The sequence below is a fragment of the Chiloscyllium plagiosum genome, unplaced genomic scaffold (assembly GCF_037043375.1).
Source record: "Chiloscyllium plagiosum isolate Xiang-an unplaced genomic scaffold, Cpla_swu_hap1 HiC_scaffold_8, whole genome shotgun sequence".
In the NCBI taxonomy this organism is placed as follows: Eukaryota; Metazoa; Chordata; class Chondrichthyes; order Orectolobiformes; family Hemiscylliidae; genus Chiloscyllium; species Chiloscyllium plagiosum.
The window spans coordinates 71685079-71712380 of NW_028270146.1; the positions used below are offsets into that span (position 1 = coordinate 71685079).

General features: G+C 39.9%; 1 protein-coding gene across 4 annotated transcripts in view; it reads right to left on the bottom strand.

The window, feature by feature from the left end:
- The window catches only part of akap6 (A-kinase anchoring protein 6), a 418819-nt gene that overhangs the window by 249540 nt on the left and 141977 nt on the right, over positions 1-27302 (bottom strand). For all 4 annotated transcript variants that reach the window (XM_087989959.1, XM_043697890.2, XM_043697891.2 and 1 more), the window contains exon 5: positions 10276-12273. In XM_087989959.1, the coding sequence (XP_087846085.1) occupies positions 10276-12273 (1998 nt within the window). The remainder of the gene's footprint in view (positions 1-10275; positions 12274-27302) is intronic.

Below are 27302 nucleotides of genomic sequence, written 5' to 3' on the forward strand. Positions count from 1 at the left end.
ACAAAAGAGCTGAATTCCAAAGGTGAGGTGAGAGTGACTGCCCTTGACAGCAAGGCTGCATTTAACTGAGAATGGTATCACGGAGCAGTGGCAAAACTGGAATCAATGGGTATCAGGGGCCACATACTCTGCTGGTTAAAGTCATACCTGGCACAAAGGAAAATTGTTGTGGTTGTGGACAATCAATCATCTCATCTCCAGGACATCTCTGCAAGAGTCCCTCAGGGTAGTATCCTAGGCTCAACAATCTTCAGCTGCTTCATCAATGTCCTTCCCTCTGTCATAAAGTCAGAAGTGGGGATGTTTGCCGATGATTGCACAGTGTTCAGCACCATTCGCGACTCCTCAGTTCATGCTCAAATGCAACAAGATCTGGACAATGCTACAGGGTCAACAAGTGGCAAGTAACATTCACACCACACAAATGCCAGGCAATGACCATCACCAATAAGAGACATTCTAACCCCTGCCCCTTGACATTCAATGGTATTACCATCATTGAATCCCCCACTGTCAACATCCTTGGGGTTACCCATTGACCATAAACTCACTGGACTCACTACATAAACACAGTGGCTACAAGAGCAGATCAGAGACTGGGGATACTGTGGCAAGTAACTCACCTCCTGACACCCCAAAGTCTAATCCACCATCTACAAGGCAGAAGTCAGGAGTATGATGGAATACTCCCCATTTGTCTGGATGGGTGCAATTCCAACAACACTCAAGAAGCTTGACACCATCCAGACAAAGCAACCCGCTTGATTGGCACCACATCTATAAACATTCAATCCCTTCACCAGCAACGCTCAGTAGTAGCAGTGTGTACTACCTACAAGATACACTGCAGAAATTCACCAAAGATCCTTAAGCAGCACCTTCCAAACCCACAACCACTTCCATCTAGAAGGACAAGGCAGCTGGTACTTGGGAACACCACCACCCACAAGTTCCCCTCCAAGCCACTCACCACCCTGACTTGGAAATATATTGCCTTTCCTTCACAGTTGTTGGGTCAAAATCCTGGAATTCCTTCCCTACTGACACAGCAAGTGGACTGCAGCGATTCAAGAAGTAAGCTCACCACCACCTTCTCAAGGGCAAATAGGAATGGGCTATCAATGCTGGCCATTGGTGATGGTCGGCGATGCACAAGTCCCATAAATGAATTAAAAAATGTACTATTACATCATAAAAAGGTTGCTGCAGGGTCCTGATGCCTTTACATAACAGTTTATTTACTGTCACTGTGTCAAAATCCTAGTATTCTCTCAATAGCACTATTGATGTATATATATTGCAGTGGTTCAAGAAGGCGAGTCACCACCATATTTTCAAGTGCAATTAGGCATGGGCAATAAATTCTGGCCTGTCTAATGATACCCATTTCCCATGAGGAATACAGAAGATTAGACACATTGTCTTGAATTACCCCATATCCTAACGAAAAATGGATATCTTACTGTATTCCACTGAATTTTATTATAGAATTATAAGAAATGCCAAATTAAACCTGTTAAAATTAAGGTGGATTCAGATTTAAGTCTCATTTTAATGTATTTTAATGAAGGAATGCAGTCCTTCAGTCGTCACATATTTCCAATACACAGATAACTGGGAACATAGAAATAAAGGAGGTTCTCATGATTGGAAATCCATTGTTCAACAATATTGGGTGGAAGAACATCTGTTCAGCCTCAACAGCCTCTTGAGCCAAGCTAAGTCGAGGGAAAATCTTCAGGCTGTCACATTTTCTTGCAGGGTTTTAAGGATACAAGTACAATACTTCAAATCCACCACTCTCAGGATCAAGGCAGTGCTGGATTTCAAACAATTCTCGATTTCAAATCAGGCAGTTTGGACAGTAGATAGTTAATTCAAACCAGGTCAGGTGGTGAAGACGGTCAATTGGAGTATGGAGTGGAGTAGGCTATAAAGCAGGAAAGCTAGTAACTGATCCGGAGGTAGACTGAAGCAATGCAGGACCTAGCCGAATTGCTAAAGTCTTCTTAAAACTTTACTCAATTATAATTGATACAAAATTGTCCAGTTTTCAGATAACTTCACTTTTTAGATAGTTGGATTTGAGGTGCTTTACTTGTATTGGAAAGAAATATCCTGCCAGAGTGGTACAACATACACTTGGCTTAATGGATATTGGTTCCATGCCTTCACAGCAGTGATGCTTTATGTTGCTGAAGTTGCAAACATACTGGGGGTAATTTATATGGATAAATGGTTTGCCACTATAAAAGAAAATAAAGAAATGTTATTTAGTGGAAGTGATTTCTAATTTCCAGAATTGGAATGAATGTCTTTTTTTGTAGAGGATCACTGTTCCTACCATTTATCTATGATTACTAACCCATGTCTAAACTACATATTTTACTGAGACTCAGAGCATAAAGATTGTTTATTATGTCAACATGAATCAGCCTCTGATAAAAATATTCTACATAAATTATTCATGGAAAGTGTTCATTTCATGAATTCATATAAATTCGTTATAAAAGTCTCCAATCAAATTTTTCAAATCAGATCAACTGAATAACATCAATTTTTGTAAATGTTAAGACAGTCAACAATATATTTTCTACTAGGATCAAAATAAATTCCTCTTTATTAATTTAACTTTAATGTTATGTTTCAGTTAATCTTTGGACAACATAATCATGCAAGTTGCATTTGGATGAAGATGGCTCTTCAGCCTCTTTGACACCCTACTTTCAGGATGCCAAAATGACTGATTCCTCAGTGATGCATCCAGTAGTTTTAAATAATCCCAATGTTCTGGCCTCAACCTCACTTTTGGCAATTTTTCTGGAAGCCATTCTGAGGAGGATCAAGAGATTAATACCTGGAATGGGTGAGTTATCACACAAAGAAAGGGTGGACAGACTAGGCTTATGTTTCAAAGAGTAAGAACTGACAAGTGAAACATACAGACTCTGTGGGGTCTTTTTTTCATTCATTCATGGGACATGGCATTACTCATTGGCCTTGATAGGTGGTTGTGAGTTGCCTTCTTGAACCGCTGTAGTACATGTGCTTTAGGTGGGCCCACAATGCTGATAGAGAGTGAGCTCCGAGAATTTGACCCAGCAACTTTGAAGGAAAAATGATACATTTGCAAGTCAGGATTGTGAGTGGCTTTGAGGGTATCTTGTAGGTATGATGTCCCCATGTGTCTGCTGCCTTTTTCCATTCAGACATAAGTGGTCGTGGGTTTGAAAGGTACTATCTCATGATCTTGATCAGTTTTTTGAAGTGCATCTTGCAAATAGTATGCACTGCTGCTGCTGAGCAGCGGTAGTGAAGGGAATGGATACTTATGGATCTGGTGCCAATCACATGGACCGCTTTGTCCTGGATAGTGTAACTCTTCTTGAGTGTTGTTGGAGCTGTATTCATCCAGGCAAGTGGAAGGATTCCATTACATTCCTTGCTTGGGCTTTGTACATGGTGGATAGGCTTTGGGGAGTCAGGAGATGAATTACTTATAGCAGGATTCCTAGCCGTGGACCTGCTCTTGTAACCATTGTATTTAACCTACTTGAATTTCTGGTTAACGGTTGCCCTCAGAATGCTAATAATGGGAAATTCAGTTTAGTGACACCACTCAATGTCAAGGGACAATGGTTAGACTCTCTCTTGTTAGAGATGATCACTAATTTACATTTGTGTGGCACAAAGGTTTTGGTCATTTTTCAGCCCAAGGCTGGATGTTGCTTAGATCTTGATGCATTTGGACATAGGTTGCTTCAGTATGTTGGCGGGGTGGATTTGGAAAAAGTGTTTCAGCTTCTAGTAGAATCTAGAAGCAGGGATCATGGTTTAAGAATAAGTGTTTGGCATTTAAGAAAGAGTAAAAATTATTTCTCACAAAGGGTTGAGACCCTTTGAAACACTTTCTCAAAAGATGGTGTAAGTTTTGAGGATATTTTAAGGCAGAGGTAGCTAGTTACTCCATAAGCTAGGGGTAAAAATGATCAGGGTTTGAAGGGGTATGGGGAATAATCAGTTCAGTTATGATCTTATTGAATGGCACAGCAGGCTCAGAGGGCCTGTTCCTGCTTCTAAATCGTACGGTTGTGTGGTCATATGTAGCTTGTTATATTTCATCACATTCTGGGTCAAGAAATAGTTCCTGATAGCTAGCCTGCATTTGTTCCTCACAAACCTGATATGCTACTTAAATCTGTTCAGTTATTTGTGTTTGAGCAGGGGTCTATGATGACATTGGATTTCATAAGGCTTGTCAAATAAATATCGACTTGTAAGAAATAGGAGCATTTGTAAGTGTTGTATCTTCCATCTGAAGCCACATGATGGAGCTGAATAACCCTCTAAGTACACACAAGAGTTCCCTGCAATGCAGCAGTGGAACACGCATATTCCAGCAAACTGCAGTGAATGTTGTCTTTAGCAAGCATTACACAACCTCACCCCAAGAGGGCAGAATTTCCATACAAGCAAAATAAAATAAAAACATTCCTTCACCAAACAGTTGTATATACAGGAAGCTACTCATGTATGTTCAATAATATTCAGTCTGTAAAATTTTAAATAATTCCGAAAACCATTATATAGGATTAATACTTATATATTAATAATATATATCATAATAACAAGTTTTTTAATATATTTAACAAGTTTTGAAGTTAATAAATCAATCCAAAGCAAAGGAACACCTTATGATACTGAGTCACATGTGGATAAATTAAGGGAGATGACTAAAAGCTTGGTCAAAGATGGAGGTTTTAGGGAGAGTTTTAAAGAAGGAAAATGAGGCAGGAACTTGGAGAGGTGTAGGTACAACAGTCTTGATCTTATGGCTTTGGCAACGCCAAGGACAGCTACTAATGATGAAGGAATTAAAATCAAGGATACACAAGTGGCTAGAACTAGAGGTGTACAAATATTTCACTTCTTTAACAGAAGAGAGACGAGCAAGAGAAGATTATTTGGCCCAATGAGCAAACTTCGCCATTCAATATGACCATGGCTAATCTTCGGCTTCATTTCCACTTCTCCTCCAGCTCCTGACACCTTTTGTGAGAATAGCGAGTCAATCACAAAGTTAAAGTTTATTAATGTATTCATTAAGTCTAAGAGAAACAGGGGTGGATATTAATTATCTTTGAGCCGATGCTTGGATCTTTAAAATGTCATGAAAAGGTACAGAAAATAATCAAGAAAGTTTTTGGAATTCTGACTTTTATATCTAGAGCATTAGAGTACAAGGGTGCAGAAGTTATGCTGCAGTTATACAAACCCATGGTTAGACCCCACTTGGACAGGTGTGAACAGGTCTGGATAAAATATCTTTGGAAGGAACTATTGGCCTTGGAGAGAGTACAACATGATACCTGGACTTAAGAGGTTAAGTTATGAGGAGAGAGTATACAAAATAGGTTTGTTTTCTTGAGAACTTGGAAGGATAAGAGGTGATCTCATTGAAATCTTGAAGATATAGAAAAGACAGGGTAGATAAAGATAAATTATTTCCACTGGTTGGTGTTTTACAACTGGTTGGTGTTTTACAACTGGAGGGCATAGTCTGAAAATTAGGTCAGACCATTCAAGAGAGATGTTAGGAACCACTTCTACATCCAAAGGGTGGTAGATGTTTGGAGCTCTCTTTCTCAAATGGAAGTGGATGCTGAATCAGTTGTTACGTTTATATTTGAGATACATCATTTTTTGTTAAGCAAAAGTATTAAGGAATATGAACCAAAGGAAGATAAATGGATTTGGGCCTCAATTCAGCTCACTGAATGATGGATCAAGTTTGAGTGGCTGAATGGCTTATTCATGTTCCCACATTCAAATTAAACAATGGAAAACTTGTTATATATTCTCTATGTTGAACTGCACTTCTTTCTATGCAAGCATAATTTTTATTTTTATATTTTTAATTGTTCATGAAATGACAATTAAAGACAAAAAAACTGCACATGCTGGAATCCAAAGTAGACAAGCAGGAGGTTGGGAGAACACAGCAAGCCAGGCAGCAGCAGGAGGTGCAGAAGTCAACATCTCGGGTGTAACACCTAAAACATGATGACTTCTCCACCTCATCATGAAATGCTGGAAGCTAGGTCAAAAGTCCAAAGCAATTTATGAATCATCAAAAAACATGCCAGTCTCCATATATAATAAAAGTTACTTTCAGGTAGGAATCTGTGTATAATAAAAGATGCTTTCAGATGGAAACCTCAAAGATTTTATAAACTAAAGACTTCCTAAAATATCAGTGAAATAATAGTTAACACTGTGCTAATAGATTTTTAAATGGTGGCAGCAACAAGTTCTTTTGCATCTGGAAGAGTCTCATTGACCAACTCCACTAAGTCATCCTGGAACTGTATTCATTGATTTGCAAGATGAAACCAAGGAACACTCTCCCTGTGTGAAATTAACTGAGTATTTTGTCTATGACAGTCTATCTTCTTTAAAAAAAAAGAGATATGGAACTAAGCATCTCCAGTCACTGTATTGTGGTAGCCTACAGAGAAACCTCTTTTGGAAGGATAGGTAGCCAAGGAACTCTTCTGATTCCAAACCTGGGTCAAAGTCTCAGACTTGAATTTTGTAGATTTAATGTTTAAGTGTTGATCAAGGCAGAATATGCCTCTTGAACAGATTAATCATGTGTACAACATGACTGTTTGACTAAATTAATCAGTAATATTATATTCTTTTGCACAAACATCATGACTTTGAACCAATTCTATACATGGAATATAGCAGGTTGAGGGATGGCATTATAGAGGTTTATAAAATCATGAGGCAATAGATAAAATGAATAGTAAAGGTCTTTTACCTAGAGTTGAGGAGTTCAAAACTAGAGGGCATAATTTTGAGGTGAGAGGAGAAAGATTTAAAAGGGACCTGAGGGGCAACTTTTTCATTCAGAGGGTGGTTTATATATGGAGTGGAATGTCAGAGGAAGAGGTAAATGCAGGTACAGTTACAACATTTGGATAGATACATGAATACGAAAGGTTTAGAAGGATATGGGCCAAATGTAGGCAAATGGAACTAGTTTTGTTTGGGAAACTTGGTCGGCATGGACAAGTTGAACCAAGAGGTCTGGTTCCTTACTGTATGACTCTATGATTATGACTATGACATAAAAACAGGGAGCAAGGGGTCCTCTTGTGGCACAAGGGTACTGTCCCTTCCAAGGGACTCAGGTTCAAGTCTCACCTGCTCCAGAGGTGTGTAATAATATATCTGAATGGATTGATTAGAAAAAATAGGTTAAATTTAAAATAAAATAAGTAGAGGGAGCACCTGTAATACTGAGTGTAGGCTGAGAGATATACGACTGAGTAAGCCAATAAAACCTCTCCACAGTGAAAACTGTGTACCTTAGTTTCTCACTCAGAAACTGGCTTTGATTATTTTAACACTTTGATTCCCTGACAGACCAAAATTCTGCCTGCACAACCTTAGTAGATTCAATATTTCTTATCCATCGCCTTCTGGGGAAGAGAATTACAACAATTCACAGCCCCTTAAGAGAACAAATTTTCCCTCAGCTCAGTCCTAAATGCTCATTTCCTTTACCTGAAATCGTTACCTTTTGTTCTAGATTCCCAGACAGGGGAAACAACCTCTGATTATGTGCATTGTCAAGACTCTACCTAAACCTGAATGTTTCTCAGATAATCTAATTTTTTTCTAAACTCCAAAGAATATAGATCCAATTTGCTCAGCATTTTATCATAGGACATCACTCTGAACCCAGGGACCAGTCTGGTGAACCTTCAATGTATTACCTCCAATGCAAGTATACGCATCCTTAAATGACGAGAGTAAATTTGCACACATATTCCAGGAATGGCCCACTGTTCTGAAGTTCCAGCAGGGAGAAGATATGTGCTTTATATATACTTTTCATTAGGGATTGCAGACCTCAGATTGGAGCAATAGGAGGCCCCACCAACCTGGCAGGCAAGTCACCTTAGCTTCCCATTCGGAAAACTTTCTCACTCGCTGGGCCTTCACTGGTGGTGTGTTCAGAAGGCCTATAGACCTTTACACACAGAACTTAATTGGTGAAGTACTGTGAAGGGGTGCCCAAGCCCTTCTCATCACCTCTTCCATCATCTCTCAGCATGGGAAAGATTAAACCTTTAATCTTATATTAGTAATACTCAATGTATATTGCTTTCTTATACAGTAAACATTTTTGTTTAGAATACAAAATCCAGTGCCTTAATTTGTTACACTTTATAACAGATTTGAATTTTTTTTATAAGTTAATGGTTTCCCTTAAGATCATAAACAAACTACTGCATATTTGGTTGCCATGGATCACACTGCCACCCACCAGCTTCCACAAGCTGCAGCTGCAATATATTACCTGTCACACCATTTTTTAAAATTTAACTATTTTTGTTTCAGACAAACTATTATCTGTAGCTGTATTTCATAACTATGTTTAACTGGTTATGGTTCAAATTTAATAAATATCTATATCCACCAGTCCTGGTTTAAACATTTTTTTTAATGCATGAGGTCATCACTGGCTGGGCTAGCATTAATAGCCCATCTCTAATTGCTCAGAGGGCATTTAAGAGTCAACCACTTTGCTGTGGGTCTGGAGTCACATATTGGTCAAACCAGGTAAGGATGGCAGTTTCCCTCCCTAAAAGATATTAGTGAACCAGATGGGTTTCCCTCATAATTAATGGTGATCTTAAGATTCTTAATTCCAGATTCTTATGGAATTCAATTTCCACCATCTGCCATAGCAGGAGTTGAACCCAGATCCCCAGGGCATTAACTGAGTCTCTGAAATAACAGCCCAATGATAATGTCACTAGACCATCACCTCCCATCTACTGCAATGGCAACTGTTTAAGAGATAACCTATCGAAATTCATGAATGAATCATCTAGGTTCATTCTAACTAATGCCTTTGAAAACCTATCAGCTATTGGAGGCTGAAGAAAAGGTATTACATCCAGCATCTCCTTCCACCAAAGTTAATTGTTCAAAATTCTCAAGTTATAACTTGTTCCTTATCACACATCAGACTTGTTGTTTTCACTCTGCTCCGGTTCCTTGATTCCATGTTTCTATATACTTTGTTTTCATTCCATGGTGATAATTATATTTGTCAAAGTTCTACCCGATGAAGCCAGGCTAGAAAATATTTGCTGCCAAGAATAATCACAGAGAGGTGTACCTTAGTGGTCTACAGTGAAATATTGCCATTATTCCTGATGAAGACCTTATCCCCGAAGCATTGATTCTCTCACTACTCAGATGCTGCCTGACCTGTTGTGCTTTTCCAGCACCACTCTCGACTTTCATCTCCAGCATCCACAGTCCTCACTTCTACGACAGTGAAATACATGTTCTCAGTTTTATTAACTAGTTACTATTTCATTGTTTTAACAAACTTCTTCAGGTTTATCATTAGTTTGTCCATCATTCTTTCCAAATATTATAATTAAAGAGTTATGTAGGCATGAAGGCCATTTGGAGTGAGGGTGAAGGGGAACCAATTAGCCATTCTTACACATTTATTGAATGTGTGCAGTTGAGCAACGTTTTATGAAAGCAAAATTCAACAAAGTAGCACAAATAAAATAAATGGGAGTGTTAGGCTACTCCCAAAAATTTTGCAGTTATGGACAATCCAAGGTATATCTACGGTTTTCAGATGTATAGATTTGTGAAATTATAAAAAGACCAGTTATGATCTTTATTTTTATATCAGTCAATATAATTACTCAGTGTAAAGTTGTGCAACTTAATTTCAAAGATAGATTCCTTGAAAAAAGCATCCACATAAACTTGTATGATAAACATGACCAATAGTTTCAGTCCTACATGAAATAACTTTAGATAGATTCAAATCAATATCAGCCCTTGCACAAAACTGTGATTTCACTCAGATCAAACAATTGTAGATGTTAAAGTAGAAAACTTCAAGTCAAGAGAATGCGACATGACTGTGAAAATATAATGAAGTCTCACTGTTGGGAAAAGTATCTTTGAAATTTAAGCACAAATGGAAGTCATATCAATTTTCTCATGTCTCTCTCTTTTCTACGAGGAGGAGCTTCACCAGGTGAAAGACCTGGAGGAACTTGACACTAACTAAAATGGAAATATTCCATTTGTCAAAATCAACATTTAATTTATCAACAAACATACAAAATTTCATGAAGATTCAGGAAGTAAGATATTTAAAATCAGAAGATATTTTATGTATTCAAACAATTACAGAATATAAATCACCAACTAGTTTACCTCAATTTTTTCCCATACGTCACTGTTATTCTGCTTCTGCTGAATATCCTGCTGAAGCTGTTGAACCAGAGTTGATTTAGGAGAAGCACAGTCTAAGGCATTCTTTGGCATCTGTGTTAACCAGTGATGTGAGAGTTGGGTAGTAGTGTAGTGCTTAGCAGTTGTGTCTGCTATTGACAACTCATCATCGGACGGGATGTTGCTGAGTGGACCTGACTCAATGCTATCATCCAAGGAGGAAGCGACATCACTGGAGGAAGATGGAGATATAGTTCCAGTTTTAAGGAGGTATTTCTTGTTTTCGTTGTGAATTAATGGAATTGCCTCATTCATAGAATTTGCTTCTGACAGCTCCCAATCTTCAATGTTCTGAAATGTTTCACCTGGAGAATGATGTGACAACAGCTTTGTCAAATTCTCTAGCTTCAAAGTTAATCCTTCAGTTTCTTTCAGGTGCGACGGAAGAGCCAAATACTCATTCGATCCAAACCAAATGTCAGCTGAATGATTTTCAGTGGTTTTATTTTGGCTTGAATTATTTTGTGTCCTTGGTTGCTGTTGTAGCAAAGATAGAGTGGGGATAAAGCCAGAAGAATCTATCCTGGTCTCATTTTGTAGCACATGTAAAGATAATTGGGCAGGCATTGATTCAGAGGAACTCCGACTAATCAGTGGCTGCTTCTTATACTCATTAGAAGACTCTTGATCTTGATACCATGCGGAAATGTTAATTGGCTCACAACTATCCTCACACTTTACAGTAAATGAGTCAGAACTATTGTTATTCTCACTAGTTGGTATTTTTGTATGAGGAGGACAACATGGATGGAAATTCTTCAGTTTACCTGTGGTATCTAGTTGCTTCTGATATGGGGACGTCTGTCTGGAGAATAAGGAAATGTCACTTTGTGTATTTTGCACAGAACTGATATTTTGCACTAAAGGTTCTCGATCATGTGATGTGGGGCTTCTTGCAGACTCTTTGTTAGATTGCCTAAAATCATGAAGGTCGCATGATTTCCAAATAGCTGGAGACTTTTTTTGATGTTGTTCATTGGTTTTATTTCGATCTAATGTGGTCTTTTTAAAATTACATTGAGAAGAAGAACTTGGGTATCCATTGTCTGTACCACTTGTTTTGTTTAACTCATCACATGAGTAACTGACAGCAGCATTTGCAGTGCTTGGGTAGGATGAATCTAGGTCGAGCCAAAGTCTGGACTTGTCAGGATGATCAAAGAGGGATGGTGTACTTCTGCTCATTTCTGCCTTGTGCAGGAGAATAGAAGGTGAAATTCTGCAGCAGCTAACCTCCAGATCATCTTTAGATATTTCATTTAGGTACAAAGCTCTTTTGGGTAAGGAAGGTTGTGTCGGAGACTCTGCGTTATAATTGAAACAATCTTTAATTGGTCTTTTTGGTATTGTGTTTTCACAGTGGTTACTACTTGCATTACAAGAATGTACTTGCACATGTCTCTTGGTTTCCAAGACATCAGTATTAGTGTCAGAAAATACTTTCTGTCTGGAGTTTCTAATTTCTTTTTGGGTTCTTGTACACTCCATTGGAGGACTTTGAGGCAGGGCTGGTTGATTTGCTGATGTGGGTGACAGCTTGGAGTTTGCCACGCCTTTCTTGTCCTGTACCAAGGTTTGATGAACTGTGCATGTTAAGTGACTTTCACCACTAGCCTTAATTTCTTCCTGCCTGGAAGTGGAATGATCATTTGCAACAGAAAGTAGCCCCATGTTGCCAATCAACTCTGGAAAGCCATTTTCCAGGTCAGCACAGTTCCAATGCTCAAGCGGTTTTGGTTTAGCCCTGGCAGCTGAACTGGAGGTCATGGTAGCCTCCGGGCCACAGGGCACGTCTTCACTTGGACTGTAGCCAGACAGTTCGAAGGCAGTGATACCACAATCCAAAGAAAAGTAGTCTTGAGAACATTTAATGGTCAGCTGACCTGCATCATCAACTTCAGTCAGAGTGTCCAAACAGGTCTGCAGAAAGAAAATGTAAAAAAGCCTTCATAAACTAAATGTACATTCTAAATTCTGTTCTGAATGTTAATGTCTCATTACTTAATATATATAGTACACATTAAAAATGTTGCTAAAGCAACACAATTGTAAATAAACAAAATACATATGCATGAAGTAACTGGTACAAGCCTCAAAGGTCTGTGATAACCAGAGGATATAACTTTGAATTTTACAAACATAACTTTTGCAAACATAATGTTTAGACACACAAACTCGGGTCACATATTTATTGTGCTTTGAAAGTATACCCTTAAATTTAGGGTAAAATAAAGGGGGTTGTATGAACTGTTCTGAATATGCATAACATTAGCCTTTGGTTGTTTGATTGTTAAACCTTAAGAAAGGACTAGCTCATTTTAGTGGGTAGAAGGTGCAATTTGCCTACTCTTGGAGACAATGGTAACAGGTTCTATGTTTACAATGAATAGATTCTGAGTCTTCTAGAGTCCCACAAAGATGTAGCAGATATCAGATTGCAAACTGTTGAACAGTAAACTTTCTATTTATTTCTGACATGAAAGAGAGTTGAACCTAGGAATGGCTAATCAGCATTTCAATATGTTTTATTTTGCCATAGGGAGGATAGCAGTATAATCCATTCTGAGATCTGGTTACAGGATTCGTTTCAATTGAATGTGTATCAAAGACAGACAGCAGTTTCGTATGGTTAGCAGAAAAAAGAGGCAACTTTGGTTGACAAGAATTCACAACATGGTCTCTCATCAAACAGATGTGAACTAGGGAAACTGGGAGATGCAAAAGAATCATCAGAATAAGCTTTACCTGCTGGTGGTGGACTAAAGAACACTTGGAAAACTGAGAAAAACACATGTGAAGGGTCACTCAAAACCACTACTTGGCAAAACTAGTATACAGGAATTCATTAGAAACTATGAACAGCTATGAACAGTTTACTACTATTAGAACTTGAAATAACTGCACAGAGGCTGATATCCCATCACCAAGTCACTCTTTATTTACATGTGCACATTACATGGGCTCTGACCAGCGAGCTTAGAGCCAGTCCTTAGAATGGATACTCTCCTGTTTATTTATTTTTTTCCTTTTTTTATGTACGAAAGACACTATGTCTTTGTGATATCATTTCCAACCTCAGGGAGAAAAGAAAACGTAAAGAAAAATGTAGCACTTAGAAATGACTATTTAGGATGAACTGTGAAATAATTCCACAGAGGCCAGTATCCCATCACCAAGTCACCCTTTATTTACATGTGCACATTACATGGGCTCTAACCAGTGAGCTTAGAGCCAGTCCTTAGAATGTGTAGACTCTACTGTTTATTGTTTTTTCTTTTTTTAATTTTATTTAATTTATTTTTAAAAATTACCCCCACCCTACCGCCTAACTGCAGTGGTGCTTATTAATTCCCCCACACCCATATTGTGTGTGTGCAGGTGTGAGACACAGTGAAAAACACAAGGTGCATGAAACTTTATTCAATTTCCACCACCAGGAAGAAAAGAAACACCCCAGGGACCAATGACAAGCAGTGCCCTTCACATCAAACGGCAGTGCTGTGTGATCAAAACAGTGAAAGGGAGGGTAGGGACTAAATCAAAATAGAGTTGGAGGGAGAAATAATACATTCCACTCCCTGCGGCGCCCACCTCTCCCCTTCACATCAAACGGCAAACTCTACTTTTATTGCTTTTTCCGTCTCCAAGTTGCCCTTTATTTACATGTACATAGTCCGAGACACTGATCCAGCTCCTTCAGAGCCAGCTCTCAGAGTGAACAGAACCCATGACACTCCTGTTAATTTCTTTTTTCCTAAAAAAACCACCACACTACCGCCTAACTGCGGTAGAATTACCCCCACACTACCGCCTAACTGCGTTAGAACTCTACTGTTTATCTTTTTTACTGAGTGAGGGCTGGCAACACACCTGAGAACACTCCAGTTTTTTTTAACCCCCACACTACCGCCTAACTGCGGTAGTATTCAATTTCCACCACCAGGAAGATAGGAAAACACCCAAGTGGCCAATGACAAGCACTGCCCTTCACATCAAAGGGCAGTGCTGTGTAATCAAAACAGTGAAGGGGAGGGTAGGGACTAAATCAAAATAGAGTTGGAGGGAGAAATAATGCACTCCACTCCCTGTGGCGCCCACTTCTCCCTGAACAACTCCAGGGTGTTGGTCGACACCGCGTGCTCCTTCTCCAAGGACACCCGGGCTCGAACGTAAAATTCTACTGTTTATTTTTTTTTTCCTGGTTATATTTTTTCTTTTTTTTTTCTTTTTTTATTTTTCTTTTTTTTTTAATTTAACCCCCACACTACCACCTAAGTGCGGTAGTGCTTATTTTTTTCCCCAGCACCCATGGTGTGTGTGTATACGTGTGAAACACAGTGAAAGACACAAAGTGCACGAATCTTTATTCAAATTCCACCACCAGGAAGATAGGAAAACACCCGGGTGGCCAGTGACAAACACTGCCCTTCACATCAAGGGACAGTGCTGTGTGATCAAAACAGTGAAGGGGAGGGTAGGGACTCAATCAAAATAGAGTTGGAGGGAGAAATGATGCACTCCACTCCCTGCGGCGCCCACCTCTCCCTGAACAACTCCAAGGTGTGGGTCGACACCGCGTGCTCCTTCTCCAAGGACACCCGGGCCCTAACGTAAAATTCTACTGTTTATTTTCTTTTTTTCTTTCTTTTTTTTTCTTTTTTTGCAAGTGTGAGACACAGTGAGAGACACAAGGTGCACGAATCTTTATTCAAATTCCACCATCAGGAAGATAGGAAAACACCCGGGTGGCCAGTGACAAACACTGCCCTTCACATCAAAGGGCAGTGCTGTGTGATCAAAAACAGTGAGGGGGAGGGTAGGGACTAAATCAAAATAGAGTTGGAGGGAGAAACGATGCACTCCACTCCCTGCGGCGCCCACCTCTCCCTGAACAACTCCAGGGTGTTGGTGGACACCGCGTGCTCCTTCTCCAAGGACACCCGGGCCCTAACGTAAAATTCTACTGTTTATTTTCTTTTTTTCTTTCTTTTTTTTTCTTTTTTTGCAAGTGTGAGACACAGTGAGAGACACAAGGTGCACGAATCTTTATTCAAATTCCACCATCAGGAAGATAGGAAAACACCCGGGTGGCCAGTGACAAACACTGCCCTTCACATCAAAGGGCAGTGCTGTGTGATCAAAAACAGTGAGGGGGAGGGTAGGGACTAAATCAAAATAGAGTTGGAGGGAGAAATGATGCACTCCACTCCCTGCGGCGCCCACCTCTCCCTGAACAACTCCAGGGTGTTGGTCGACACCGCGTGCTCCTTCTCCAAGGACACCCGGGCCCTAACGTAAAATTCTACTGTTTATTTCTTTTTTTCCTTTTTTTTTTCTTTTTCTTTTTTTTTTTTTCATTTTTTTTCCTATTTTGTTTTTTATTTAACCCCCTCACTACCACCTAAGTGCAGTAGTGCTTATTTTATCCCCAGCACCCATGGTGTGTGTGTGCAGGTGTGAGACACAGTGAAAGACACAAAGTGCACCACTCTTTATTCAATTTCCACCACCAGGAAGATAGGAAAACACCCGGGTGGCCAGTGACAAACACTGCCCTTCACATCAAAGGGCAGTGCTGTGTGATCAAAAACAGTGAAGGGGAGGGTAGGGACTAAATCAAAATAGAGTTGGAGGGAGAAATGATGCACTCCACTCCCTGCGGCGCCCACCTCTCCCTGAACAACTCCAGGGTGTTGGTCGACACCGCGTGCTCCTTCTCCAAGGACACCCGGGCCCTAACGTAAAATTCTACTGTTTATTTTTTTTTTTTTTTTTTTTTTTTTTTATAACCGCGGAAGAGGGGCAGGCAAATCTCCTGTTTCTTTTTTTTTTTTATTTTTTATTTTATTAAACAAATTACAAAACAGTTTACAAAAAAAACATTGACAGCTGTACACAAAAGACAGCAATTTTACAAGGGAAAGGAGCAGCAAAGCTAGGCCCTGAACCCTACCGTTCAACCAATTTACAGGGAGAGGAGGACAAACCTCAAATTCTCCTGTTTCTTTTTTTTTCTTTTTTTTTTTGTATTTTTTTTTTTTTGTTTATATTTTATTTTAACCCCCACACTACCGCCTAAGTGCGGTAGTGCTTATTTTATCCCCAGCACCCATGGTGTGTGTGTGCAGGTGTGAGACACAGTGGAAGACACAAAGTGCACCAATCTTTATTCAATTTCCACCACCAGGAAGATAGGAAAACACCCGGGTGGCCAGTGACAAGCACTGCCCTTCACATCAAAGGGCAGTGCTGTGTGATCAAAACAGTGAAGGGGAGGGCTCTGGTAACATTTTATTTTTTTTTTTTTATTTTTTTTATTCTTTTTTTTTTTCTTTTTCTTTTTTTCTTTTTCGCTTTTTTTTGTATTTTTTTTTTTGTTTATATTTTATTTTAACCCCCACACTACCGCCTAAGTGCGGTAGTGCTTATTTTATCCCCAGCACCCATGGTGTGTGTGTGCAGGTGTGAGACACAGTGGAAGACACAAAGTGCACCAATCTTTATTCAATTTCCACCACCAGGAAGATAGGAAAACACCCGGGTGGCCAGTGACAAACACTGCCCTTCACATCAAAGGGCAGTGCTGTGTGATCAAAAACAGTGAAGGGGAGGGTAGGGACTAAATCAAAATAGAGTTGGAGGGAGAAATGATGCACTCCACTCCCTGCGGCGCCCACCTCTCCCTGAACAACTCCAGGGTGTTGGTCGACACCGCGTGCTCCTTCTCCAAGGACACCCGGGCCCTAACGTAAAATTCTACTGTTTATATCAGTTAGCTAGGGCTTCCTGATTGGTCCAGGTTAACAAGCCCAATCAAGGATATCATAGTCAATAAGATCCACCTGGCCCTTGTTCCAATCACTACAGATCTGTGATTCCTGCAAAAAGTGTTGTGAGATAACTATCAAACGGGAACATTCCATAAAATGCTGTTTAGTCAATAGTCCTTCCGATCATTTGTTTTAGTAACAGTTTTAAAATATGAAGTCTTGCTTTGTCATTCTTTTCAACTTTGCATTGAAATTTAGAATTTCTTTTCAAGTTGTAGTCCTTACAGAGTCTGACCAAATTAAGAATATGACGAATAATACATTTTTCAATGTGTAAGACTTATTTTAATCACTTCAGTTTCTTTATTATACTTAATTGATGATTGATAATATAACCAGGATTTTTAAGCAAGTCATCAGTCATAACATCATACATAGTTTAATAAGAATTGTGTCTGGAATTTAAACCAGAGCAATCCTGTTGTAAAAACTGATCTGGTTCTGTTGTGCAGAAAATCTGGCTCCTTACCTGGTATCACGTTATTAACATTCCAGACGCATTGTAATGTGTTGAATCTTAATTGCTACCTGAAATGGCCTATGAAACTACAGTTTAAGGGAAGTTAGGGGTGGACAGGAAATGCTAGCCTTGCTAGGAGCACCCAAATTCCATGAAAGAATAAAGAAGAAGAAATTACTTACAAGTTGACCAACATCTGGGAGCTTCTAACAATGGATTGCAGAACTACCTGGACAGATACGTCACCCACATGGAAGTTCTGATTTGTTACTGTGTGGGTCCCCCCATTTGTGATTCCAATCTCTGAGCCTGGCTTAGTAACGAAGACATCTTGTAACTCGTTGTGCCTGCAGAAGTGCTGAAAGTAACTCCATCTCCTAAAATTTGTTCAATTGATCAGACCACAGGGCCTGAACCTCCTTCTTTAACATGAATAGCTCACTAATGACCACATATTATCTGTTGATGACCAGTATCAAGTGATTTAGTATTTTGGGGCATTTTAATCAGACATTCTGAAGTTTTAAATCGATCTGATAGCATCAGTCAAGAAAACAATAGACTCCACGCCATCAGCTACATCTGCCCTGAAACTTAAAGCCTTGAAGCCTATTTCTGAAGCATCTTAAATTCACTTGAATAGCAAACTGATCATCTGTCTGCAAACAATGCCAGAAACTGCAGTCACACTTTGCTGCCTCAGCTTCAACTTTGAAGGAACTCTACAACTCCTCACTTCTGCGTTATGACTGTGAGATGGCCATGAACTGATCAATATGCTGTTTGATTCCAATATTCACATACAGGCAACTCCTTTCTTTTACTGTATCTTTATTGTGTGCATCGTAAAGTCACAGAAGATCACTGTGGGATTGAATGCGGGAGCAAATAATAATACTGGGAAATCTAAATTAGAGTCGGCTGCAAGTGACTTAGAATTTGCTTGATACAGTGCAAGGGTCTGAGAAACAGGCCTCAGTCTTTTCAAAATTAAAACTATTCAGTTTATGTGCAGGAGCCAAACAAAAACAGATGAGTTCAGTCTGCCTCTTTCTCCTGGCTCTGACATTTTTGTTTACAATGAGAAAATGGCAAATGAAATTTAAAGTAGATAAATGCAAAGCAATACACGGAGGATGACAAAAAAGTAAGTGAAACATTACATACATGAATAGTGATTTAATAGCTAAGGTTGAAATGAAAGATACTCAGCAATTTCAGGGAGAGTTTATAAGAAACCAAATCAAAGTCACAATAATTAGAATATTGAACATGATGTGGAGGTGCTGGTGTTGGACTGGGATGTACAAAGTTAAAAATCACACAACACCAGATTATAGTCCAACAGGTTTAATTGGAAGCACACTAGCTTTTGGAGCGCCGCTCCTTCATCAGGTGATCAGGTCAATCACCTGATGAAGGAGCGGCGCTCCAAAAGCTAGTGTGCTTCCAATTAAACCTGTTGGACTATAACCTGGTGTTGTGTGATTTTTAACCTAGAATATTGAACTTCATATACAGATGTAAAACAGAAGTCAAAGGAAGGTATTATGTTCTGTTCATATCTCATTCTGCAATTACATTCAGTTAAGGTCACTGGCACAAGGAAGACATTGAAGCACCGGTGTGTCCTGAGGTTAATTCATGCAAGATAAGCTGCAGGAAAATATCTGGAATCTTGGAATCTTCAGTTTTGAAAGTGGATGTGTAAGAGATAATCTTATGAAGTGTATAATTCAATTGTCATTAGAGAAAAGGGCAATGCGGAAAATTCACTTCAATTGAATTGAAAGTTAAGATAAGAAAAAGTGGTTCAGGCAGATGTGAAACATATTTTGGACCAAATATTTTCTTCATGCAATGAGAGATTTGTGCATAAAAATATTCTTGGGTATAACAGTGGGATCATTTTAGAAAGAATTGAATTCTACAAAAGCTTCCTCATTTCTATAGATCTTGTAATCATAAGATTCATGCTCCATGTTAAGTCAACCGACCCAGGATACCAGTTGGAACACTATAGCTGGGTATTACACTTAAAAGGGGAGGAGGAAATCTCTTCACTAACCAATGACTTCTTGTGCACACTTTGTACATGTATGCTAGATATTTTCCAATCAGCCTTTTTTGAGAGATGTTATTACACATCAGTGGTGCAAGTGGAGCTTGAATCCTGGCCTCCTGGTCAACTGATAGGGACACCACTACTTTGTTACAACAGCAACCCTCTCCCCCTTCCTCCCCCCCCCCCCCCCCACCAAGTATAACATTTATTCAGTTAACAGCTTGAAGCTCGAGTCAGTCCAATATTTGCATTACTGATGTTTTCTCAACATCATCAGCAATGTTATTACACAACTCTGGAGCAGTTCGGACTTGAATTCAAGTCTTCTGGCTCAGAGGTAGGGGCACAACACTGTACCACAAAAGCCCTCTCAAAAGCCATGTGTGGGTGGGATTAATTACAGTTACTGTCAAAATTGTCTACCTCGGTTCACACCTGAAGCACAGATCAAAGGGTTCTTGTCACACAGTGGTAGTGTCCCTGTCTTTGAGCCAGGAAGCCCAGGTTCATGTCCCATCTGTTTCAGATATGCATAACAACATGTCTGAGCAATCTGATTTAAAAATATCCAGATCGAAACTCTATCTCAACAAGGATCATGGTATAGGAAAAGCCAGACAAAATCAGTTTGAGACTTAGCATTCTTACTTCTTATAGACATTAAATTTGATAGAATACAGTCTGTGAGGCTTCTCTTCTAACATTAATGTATATGTTTGGAGGATATCACGAAAAACCCACTGAAGTGCACCTCACAAAATTACTACATGCATTCCCCAGTCAGAAGCTCTAAATGAATGCACAATGTAGCAACTGAAATAAATGTATCTCTTACAGACCAACTAATTTGTTTGAATTCTTAGCTCTGCAATCTTAGAAACAGTATCCTTTTGAATTAGACCTCAAGACAGAAGTGAAAAAAGTAAGCAAGGGAAAAGGCATGCCTTGCTGTGTCTGTGTGTATGTATTTGTATTCGTGTGTCGTGAACAGGTGGGAGTAAATGAAACTCTGTGATTAAAATAACTGTGGCCTGCAGCTAAGTCTGGAGGGTAAGAAGGAAATTCAAATTAGCAAACATTTTGAGAGCCCTGATGAGGAAAATGCATTTGATGTGGTCTACATGGTATTTATCAATGTTTTTGACAAGGTCTTTCATGGCAGGCTGGTCAAGAAGGTAAACAGCCCATGGGTTCCAAGCTAAAGTGATATGTTACTGTGCCTGGAAGTCTGTTTCCAGTGGGTTTCAGAAGGCTGTGTAATGAGGCAGACTTGATTAGGAAGCTTAATGTGAATGAACCCTAGGGGTCAGTGACCATAATATGATAGAATTTGCCATGCAGCTGAGAGGGAGACACTGGAATCAGATGTAACTGTCTTCCTAATGAGTGAAGGTAACTACAAAGACATGAAGGAGGAGCCAGCCAGTGTTGCTTGAAAGGAGACGCTAGCAGGGAATACAATGGAACAGCAATGGTAGGAGTTTTTGGGGGTAATTCAGAAGGCACAGCAGAAATTCATTGAGGCAACCATGGCTGACAAGGTAAGTCAGAGATAAAACAAAAGCAAAAGATAAAGCATACAATGTGGTGAATATTAGTGGGAAGCCAAAAGATTAAAAATCCTTTAAAAAGTAGCAGAGGATAATTAAAAAAGCAATAAGGGGGGAGAAGGTGAAATATGAGAGACAGTTTCCACCCTCCTACTTGCCACCTCCTGATGCTGCCTGGTTTGCTGTGTTCTTCCAGCCTCCTGCTTGTCTACAGTGGATTCCGGTATCTGCAGTGTTTTTTGTCTCTAACTAGATTTGTACCACTGCAAAGTCTCTTTAAAGGATGCCCACTTTGAAGAAGTTCTCTGCCTCCCTCAGACTTGACTGCAACTCCCTTTACATCTACCCCCAGTCCTATAGACTTCTCCACCTCCTGATGCTGCCTGGCTTGTTATGCTCTTCCAGCTTCCTGCTTGACCAAAGTAATATAAAGGAAAATTGCAAGAATTTCTTTAGATATGTAAGAGGTAAGCGAGCGGTAAGAGTAACATTGGATTGCTGAAAATGACACTGGAGAAATAGTAAAGGGAACAAAGAAATGGCAGAGGACCTGAATAAGTACTTTGTATGAGTTTTTACAGTGGAAGACATCAGCAGCATACCAGAACTTCAAGAGACTCAAGAGCAGAGATGGGTATAGTGACTGCGACTCAGATAAAGATAAAAGGTCTGTAAGTGGATAAATCACCCAGACCAGATGGACTACACCCCAGAGTTCTAAAGGACATAGCTGAGAGATTATGGAGGCATTGGTGGTGATCTTCCAGGAATTGCTCGAGTTAGGGATGATCTCAGAGGACTGGAAACTGGCTAGTGCAACACTCTCGTTAAGAAGAGAGGAAGGCAGAACTCAGGAAATTATAGGTTGGTCAGCCTGACCTCAGTTGTTGGCAAGACTTTAGAGTCCTTTATTAAGGATGAGTTTGCAGAGTATTTGGAAGTGCATGGTAAAATAAGAATGAGTCAGCATGACTTTATCAAAGGGAGATTATGCCTGACAAATCTGTTAGAATTCTTTGAGGAGGTAATGAGCGAGTTAAACATGGATAGTCAGTGGAAATGATCTATTTGGATCTCCAGAAGTGCCACACAGGAAACTCCAAATAAGACAATAATCAACTGTGTTAGGGGCAAGGTGCTGGTGTAGATAGAGGATTGGAAGAAGGCAGAGAGTGGGGATAAAGTTGTCTTTTTCAAGATGGCAGCCAGTGACTAGTGGAGTTCTGCAGGGTTCATGCTGAGACCATAATTATTGACATTATACAAGTTAATGATCTGCATGATGGAACTGAGGGCACTGTTGCTAAGTTTGCAAATGACATAAAGATAGGTGGAGGGGCAGGTATTGTTGAGAAAGTGGAGAGACTGCAGAAGGACATGGACGGACTGGGAGAGTGGGCGAAGAAGTCACAAATGGAAAACAATGTGGTTAAGTGTGAAGTTATTCACTTCAGTCAGATGAATAGAGGTGTAGGCGGAGGTGAGTACTGCAGATGCTGGAGATTAGAGTCAAGATTAGAGTGGTGCTGGAAAAGCACAGCAGGTCAGGCAGCATCCAAGGAGCAGGAAAATCGACGTTTTGGGCAAAAGCCCTTCATCAGGAATTCCTGATCCTCGGATGCTGCCTGACCTGCTGTGCTTTTCCAGCACCATTCTAATCTCGAATAGAGGTGTAGACTATTTTCTAACTGGGGAATGTCTTCGGAAATCTGAAGCACAAAGGACTTGGGAATCCCAGTCCAGAATTCTCTTAAAGTTAACATATAGGTTCAGTTGGTACTTAGGAAGACAAAGCAATATTATTATTCATTTCAAGAGAGCTGGAAAACAAGAGTAGGGATGTACTGCTGAGGCTGTATAAAAAGGTTTTCAGTAAGGCTGTAAGGTTGCATTAGAAATATTGTGAGCAGTTTTGGGGCCCCATATCAAAGGAAGGATGTGCTGGCATTGGAAGGGGTTCCAGAGGAAGTTTACAAGAATGACCCTGAAAATCCATCCTCCACTACCACCCACTGTCTTCTACATTCCAGCCAGTTCCAAATGGCTAGTTGTCCCTGTATTCCATGCGACTTAATCTTGCTAACGGGTCTACTATGAGGAACCTTGTTGAATGCCTTATTGAAGACCATTTAGATCACGTCCACCACTCTGCCCTCATCAATACTCTTTGTTACTTTTTCAAAAAACTCAATTAAGTAAGTGAGACATGATTTCCCCCACACAGACTCATGTTGACTATCTCTAATGCTTTTTAGTCTGGAGGTTTTAAAACAGACAAACATTTATTCACAAAATTTACAGAATGAAACACATAGAACAAAATATAGAATACCCACAGAACACAGTCTATCCAAACTAGAATTAATTATGCTGTTCCAAAATACGCAACAGTCCCAATAAACAAAACCTTTAAATGTCGCGTAAAACTGAAATAGATGCTTATAGGTCAAAGTTCGAAGAGCAGGAGGAGAGAGAGTTCAGTAACCTGTTTCACACACACAGCTCCTGCTGCACTGAACTGATTAACAACACGAATTCAGCTTCCAGGACTGACCACTCCCCTTTCATTATACAGGTTACTTCTAAAACATGAAAGCTGTGGCCTAAAGTCTCATCTGTTTACTTATAAACAAAAAGGCATCCCAATACCCTTTTCATCTCTGTACCAAGCCAGCCAATTCGGAGCCCGGACTATTTTATGACTCCTCTGAAAAATATCAAGGACATAGTATCCTTGGGAAAAGGAATACTTTTAGAAAAAAGGCCCAGCTTTGTGGCATAATTAGATTTGCAGATGACACCAAAAGTAGAGGTGTAGCAGGCAACAAAGAAGGTTACTCAGAGTACAACGGGACCATGATCAGATGGGCCAATGGGCTGAGGAGTAGCAGGAGTTTAATTTAGATAAATGCAAGGTGTTGCATTTTGGAAAAGTAAATCAGAGCAGGACTTATATTCTTATTGGTAACCTTGAAGTGCAGGTTCATTGTTCCTTGAAAGTGGCGTCTCAGGTAGATAGAATAGTGACATTTAGTATGCTTTCCTTTATTGGCCAGAGCATTGAGTATATGAGTTTGGAGGCCATGTTGCAGCTGTACAGGACATTGGATAGGCCACTTTTGGAATATTGCATGCAATTCCGCTCTCCTTCCTATAGGAAGGATGTTGCGAAACTTGAAAGGGTTCAGAAAAGATTTACAAGGATGTTGCCAAAGTTGGTGGATTTGAGCAATAGGGAGAGGTTAAATAGACTGGGCTGTTTTCCCTGGAGTATCGGAGGCTGAAGGGTGACCTTATAGTGATTTATGAAATCATGAGTGGCATGGATAGCGTAAAGAGACATGTTCTTTTCCCTGAGTTGGGGGGAGTCCAGAACTAGAGGGCATAAGTTTAGGATGAGAAGGGAAAGATTTTGAAGGGACCTAAGGGGTAAATTTTTCACACAAAGAATGGCACGTGTATGGAATGAGTTGCCAGAGAAAGTGGTGGAGGCTGGTACAATTACAACATTTAAAAGACATCTGGATGGGTACAGGAAGGGTTTAGAGGGATATGGGCCAAATGCTGGCAAATGAGAATAGATTTATTTAAGATGTCCGGTCGGCATGGATGAGTTGGACCAAAGGGTCTGTTTCGTGGCTGTATATCTCTATGACTCTATGACTCTAAATGAGGGGCCTGTCATATGAGGAATGGTTGAGGACTTTGGATCTCTGGAAATTTACAGAATACTGAGAGGCCTGGATAGAGTGGATTTGGAGAAGATGTCTCTATTGGTAGGAGAGACAAGGACCTGTGGGCACTGCCGCAGAGCGAAGGGATGACCCTTTAGAACTAAGATGAGAAGGAATTTTTTCAGTCAGTGCATGGTAAATCTGCGGAAGTCATTGCTGCAGAGAGCTATGGAGGCAAAGTAATTGAGTGCATTTAAAACAGAGATAGACAGATTCCTGATTGGTAAAGGGATAAAGGGTAATGTAGAGAAGGCAAGTGAATGGGGTTGAGAAACATAATTGTTGTGATCAAATGGCGGAGCAGACTCAATGTGCTCAATGGCCTAATTCTGCTTCGATGTCTTATAGTCTTATGGCTGAGTGTTGGGACCCTTATTGCTTTTAGTGTTAATTGTGATTTGAACTTCAAATATAGAAAATATGATCAAGCACTTCGTGGATGACACGATAATTGATAGTATGGGAAATAATGAAAATAGCACTAAAGTGCAAGAGGACATCAACAGACCGGTCAACTGGTAACAACAGTGGTAAATGGAATTCAACATAGAAAAGGATGAGGTTGTAGAGACCTAACAAGGGAAGGGATTACACAATAAATGGTAGGACCTTCACAAGTACTGAGATCAGAAGAAACTTGGCATGCATATCCACAGAAAGCTGAACGTAACAGGGCAAGTTGATAAGGTATTAAGATATTAAGAAGACATATGGGACACTGGTCTTTATTAGTTGAGGCATTGAATGCAAGATCAAGGAAATTGTGCTGAAACTGTATAAAATGCTAGCTAATCCACATGTGGAGTATTGCATGCAGTCATGGTCACCACATTATAGGAAGAATGCAATTGCACTAGAGACAGTGCAGTGGGAATTTATCAGCACACTGCATGGACTGTAGGGTCTAAACTATGAGAAAGTATTAGATAGATTGCAGGTATTTTCCTTGGAGCAGTGAAAGTTAAGAGGGGACTTTACTGAGGTGTATAAGACTATGAGGATAAGGGGTTAGGAAGGCACATTTTCCAATAGTGGAGACGCCAATAACCAGAAAGCATAGATTTTGGCTATGGATCAAAAGCTGGAAAATGGATTAGTACAGTGAGATCGTAGGTGGCTAGCACAGATAATAGACTGAATGGCCTCCTTCTATGCTCTATAAGTTTCTCAGTCCATAAGAATAATTGATTTTTTAGAGCAGGCTCCCATTAGAAATCCACTCCAAGTGAATCCTTAACGTTTCAATGCATTAGTGCCAGATAAGTGTGCTTCAGAGGTTTTCAAAGAACTTCCTTTTACTGGCATCCTGAGCACTTAATCACATGATTTTGAATCCATTTTCAAACTAGCCTGTAATTTATTTTCCTTGAGCTAAGTCTGGAGTTACTTTTAATCTCACATGTTTCAAGATTCCTTAAAAGTTTTGTATAAGTTGTTTCCAATTGTTTACTTGAAATCTGCATTTAAATTTCACATCATGTATTTGATGTACATGCTTGTGATGAGCAGTGGGCATTTTAATCATGTTTGCTTCCACTGTCCTGCAAAACTTGGCAAAGAACAGTGGATGAAGAGAAGAAACATATTTCAGATTCACAGAGAAGTATTGAAAATCATGGAGTAGAATCTTATAGGGGTCTGAATGACGTGGTCTGTAGTGAGACTTACAACAGAATCGCACAAGATGTTCAGCTAGGCCTATCTCGAAGTCAGGAGCATCTCATTCATCTTTGCCAAGCAATGTGATTAGTTTCTCACTAGGTAGTGGAGAGTTGATAATTAAGGGGGATTATTTCCTGTTAGTAGCCCAATTTGCCTCGTTAATATTTCGCTTTCTATCTCACCAAACATGCCAGACAAGCTAGACAGTGAGAGCATTTGACATGGGAAAACAGAGCAGCTAAGCGGAGAATTCAGCTCACCGCCTACTCCATGCTGTGTGGAACCAAACAGAATCTCAGGGCATGATTAACAGGCATTAGTAACCGTTGACATCCAGCATCTGCCAACCCCTCACAGCCATAATGGCACCACTCTGTTCTACTTCAGGCTGTTTAGGAAGCAATACCTGCATTGGAGGGTGTACCAGCAACTCATATTGACAGGCTGTGCAGGGATACTTTGCACACAAAGGCATGCACCCAGTTCACACATTAGAACAGGTTGTATCTCAGGGCTGTTTGCTTGCTCTCTTAGTCTTTGCACACTTAGTTCCTAACTGTTTGCTTACAGGATCCTTGTCTTGCCTTGCCTGCTCGTGCATTCAGCCAGAGCCAAAGGCTATCAGTACTGCTATGTTGACAAGCTCTT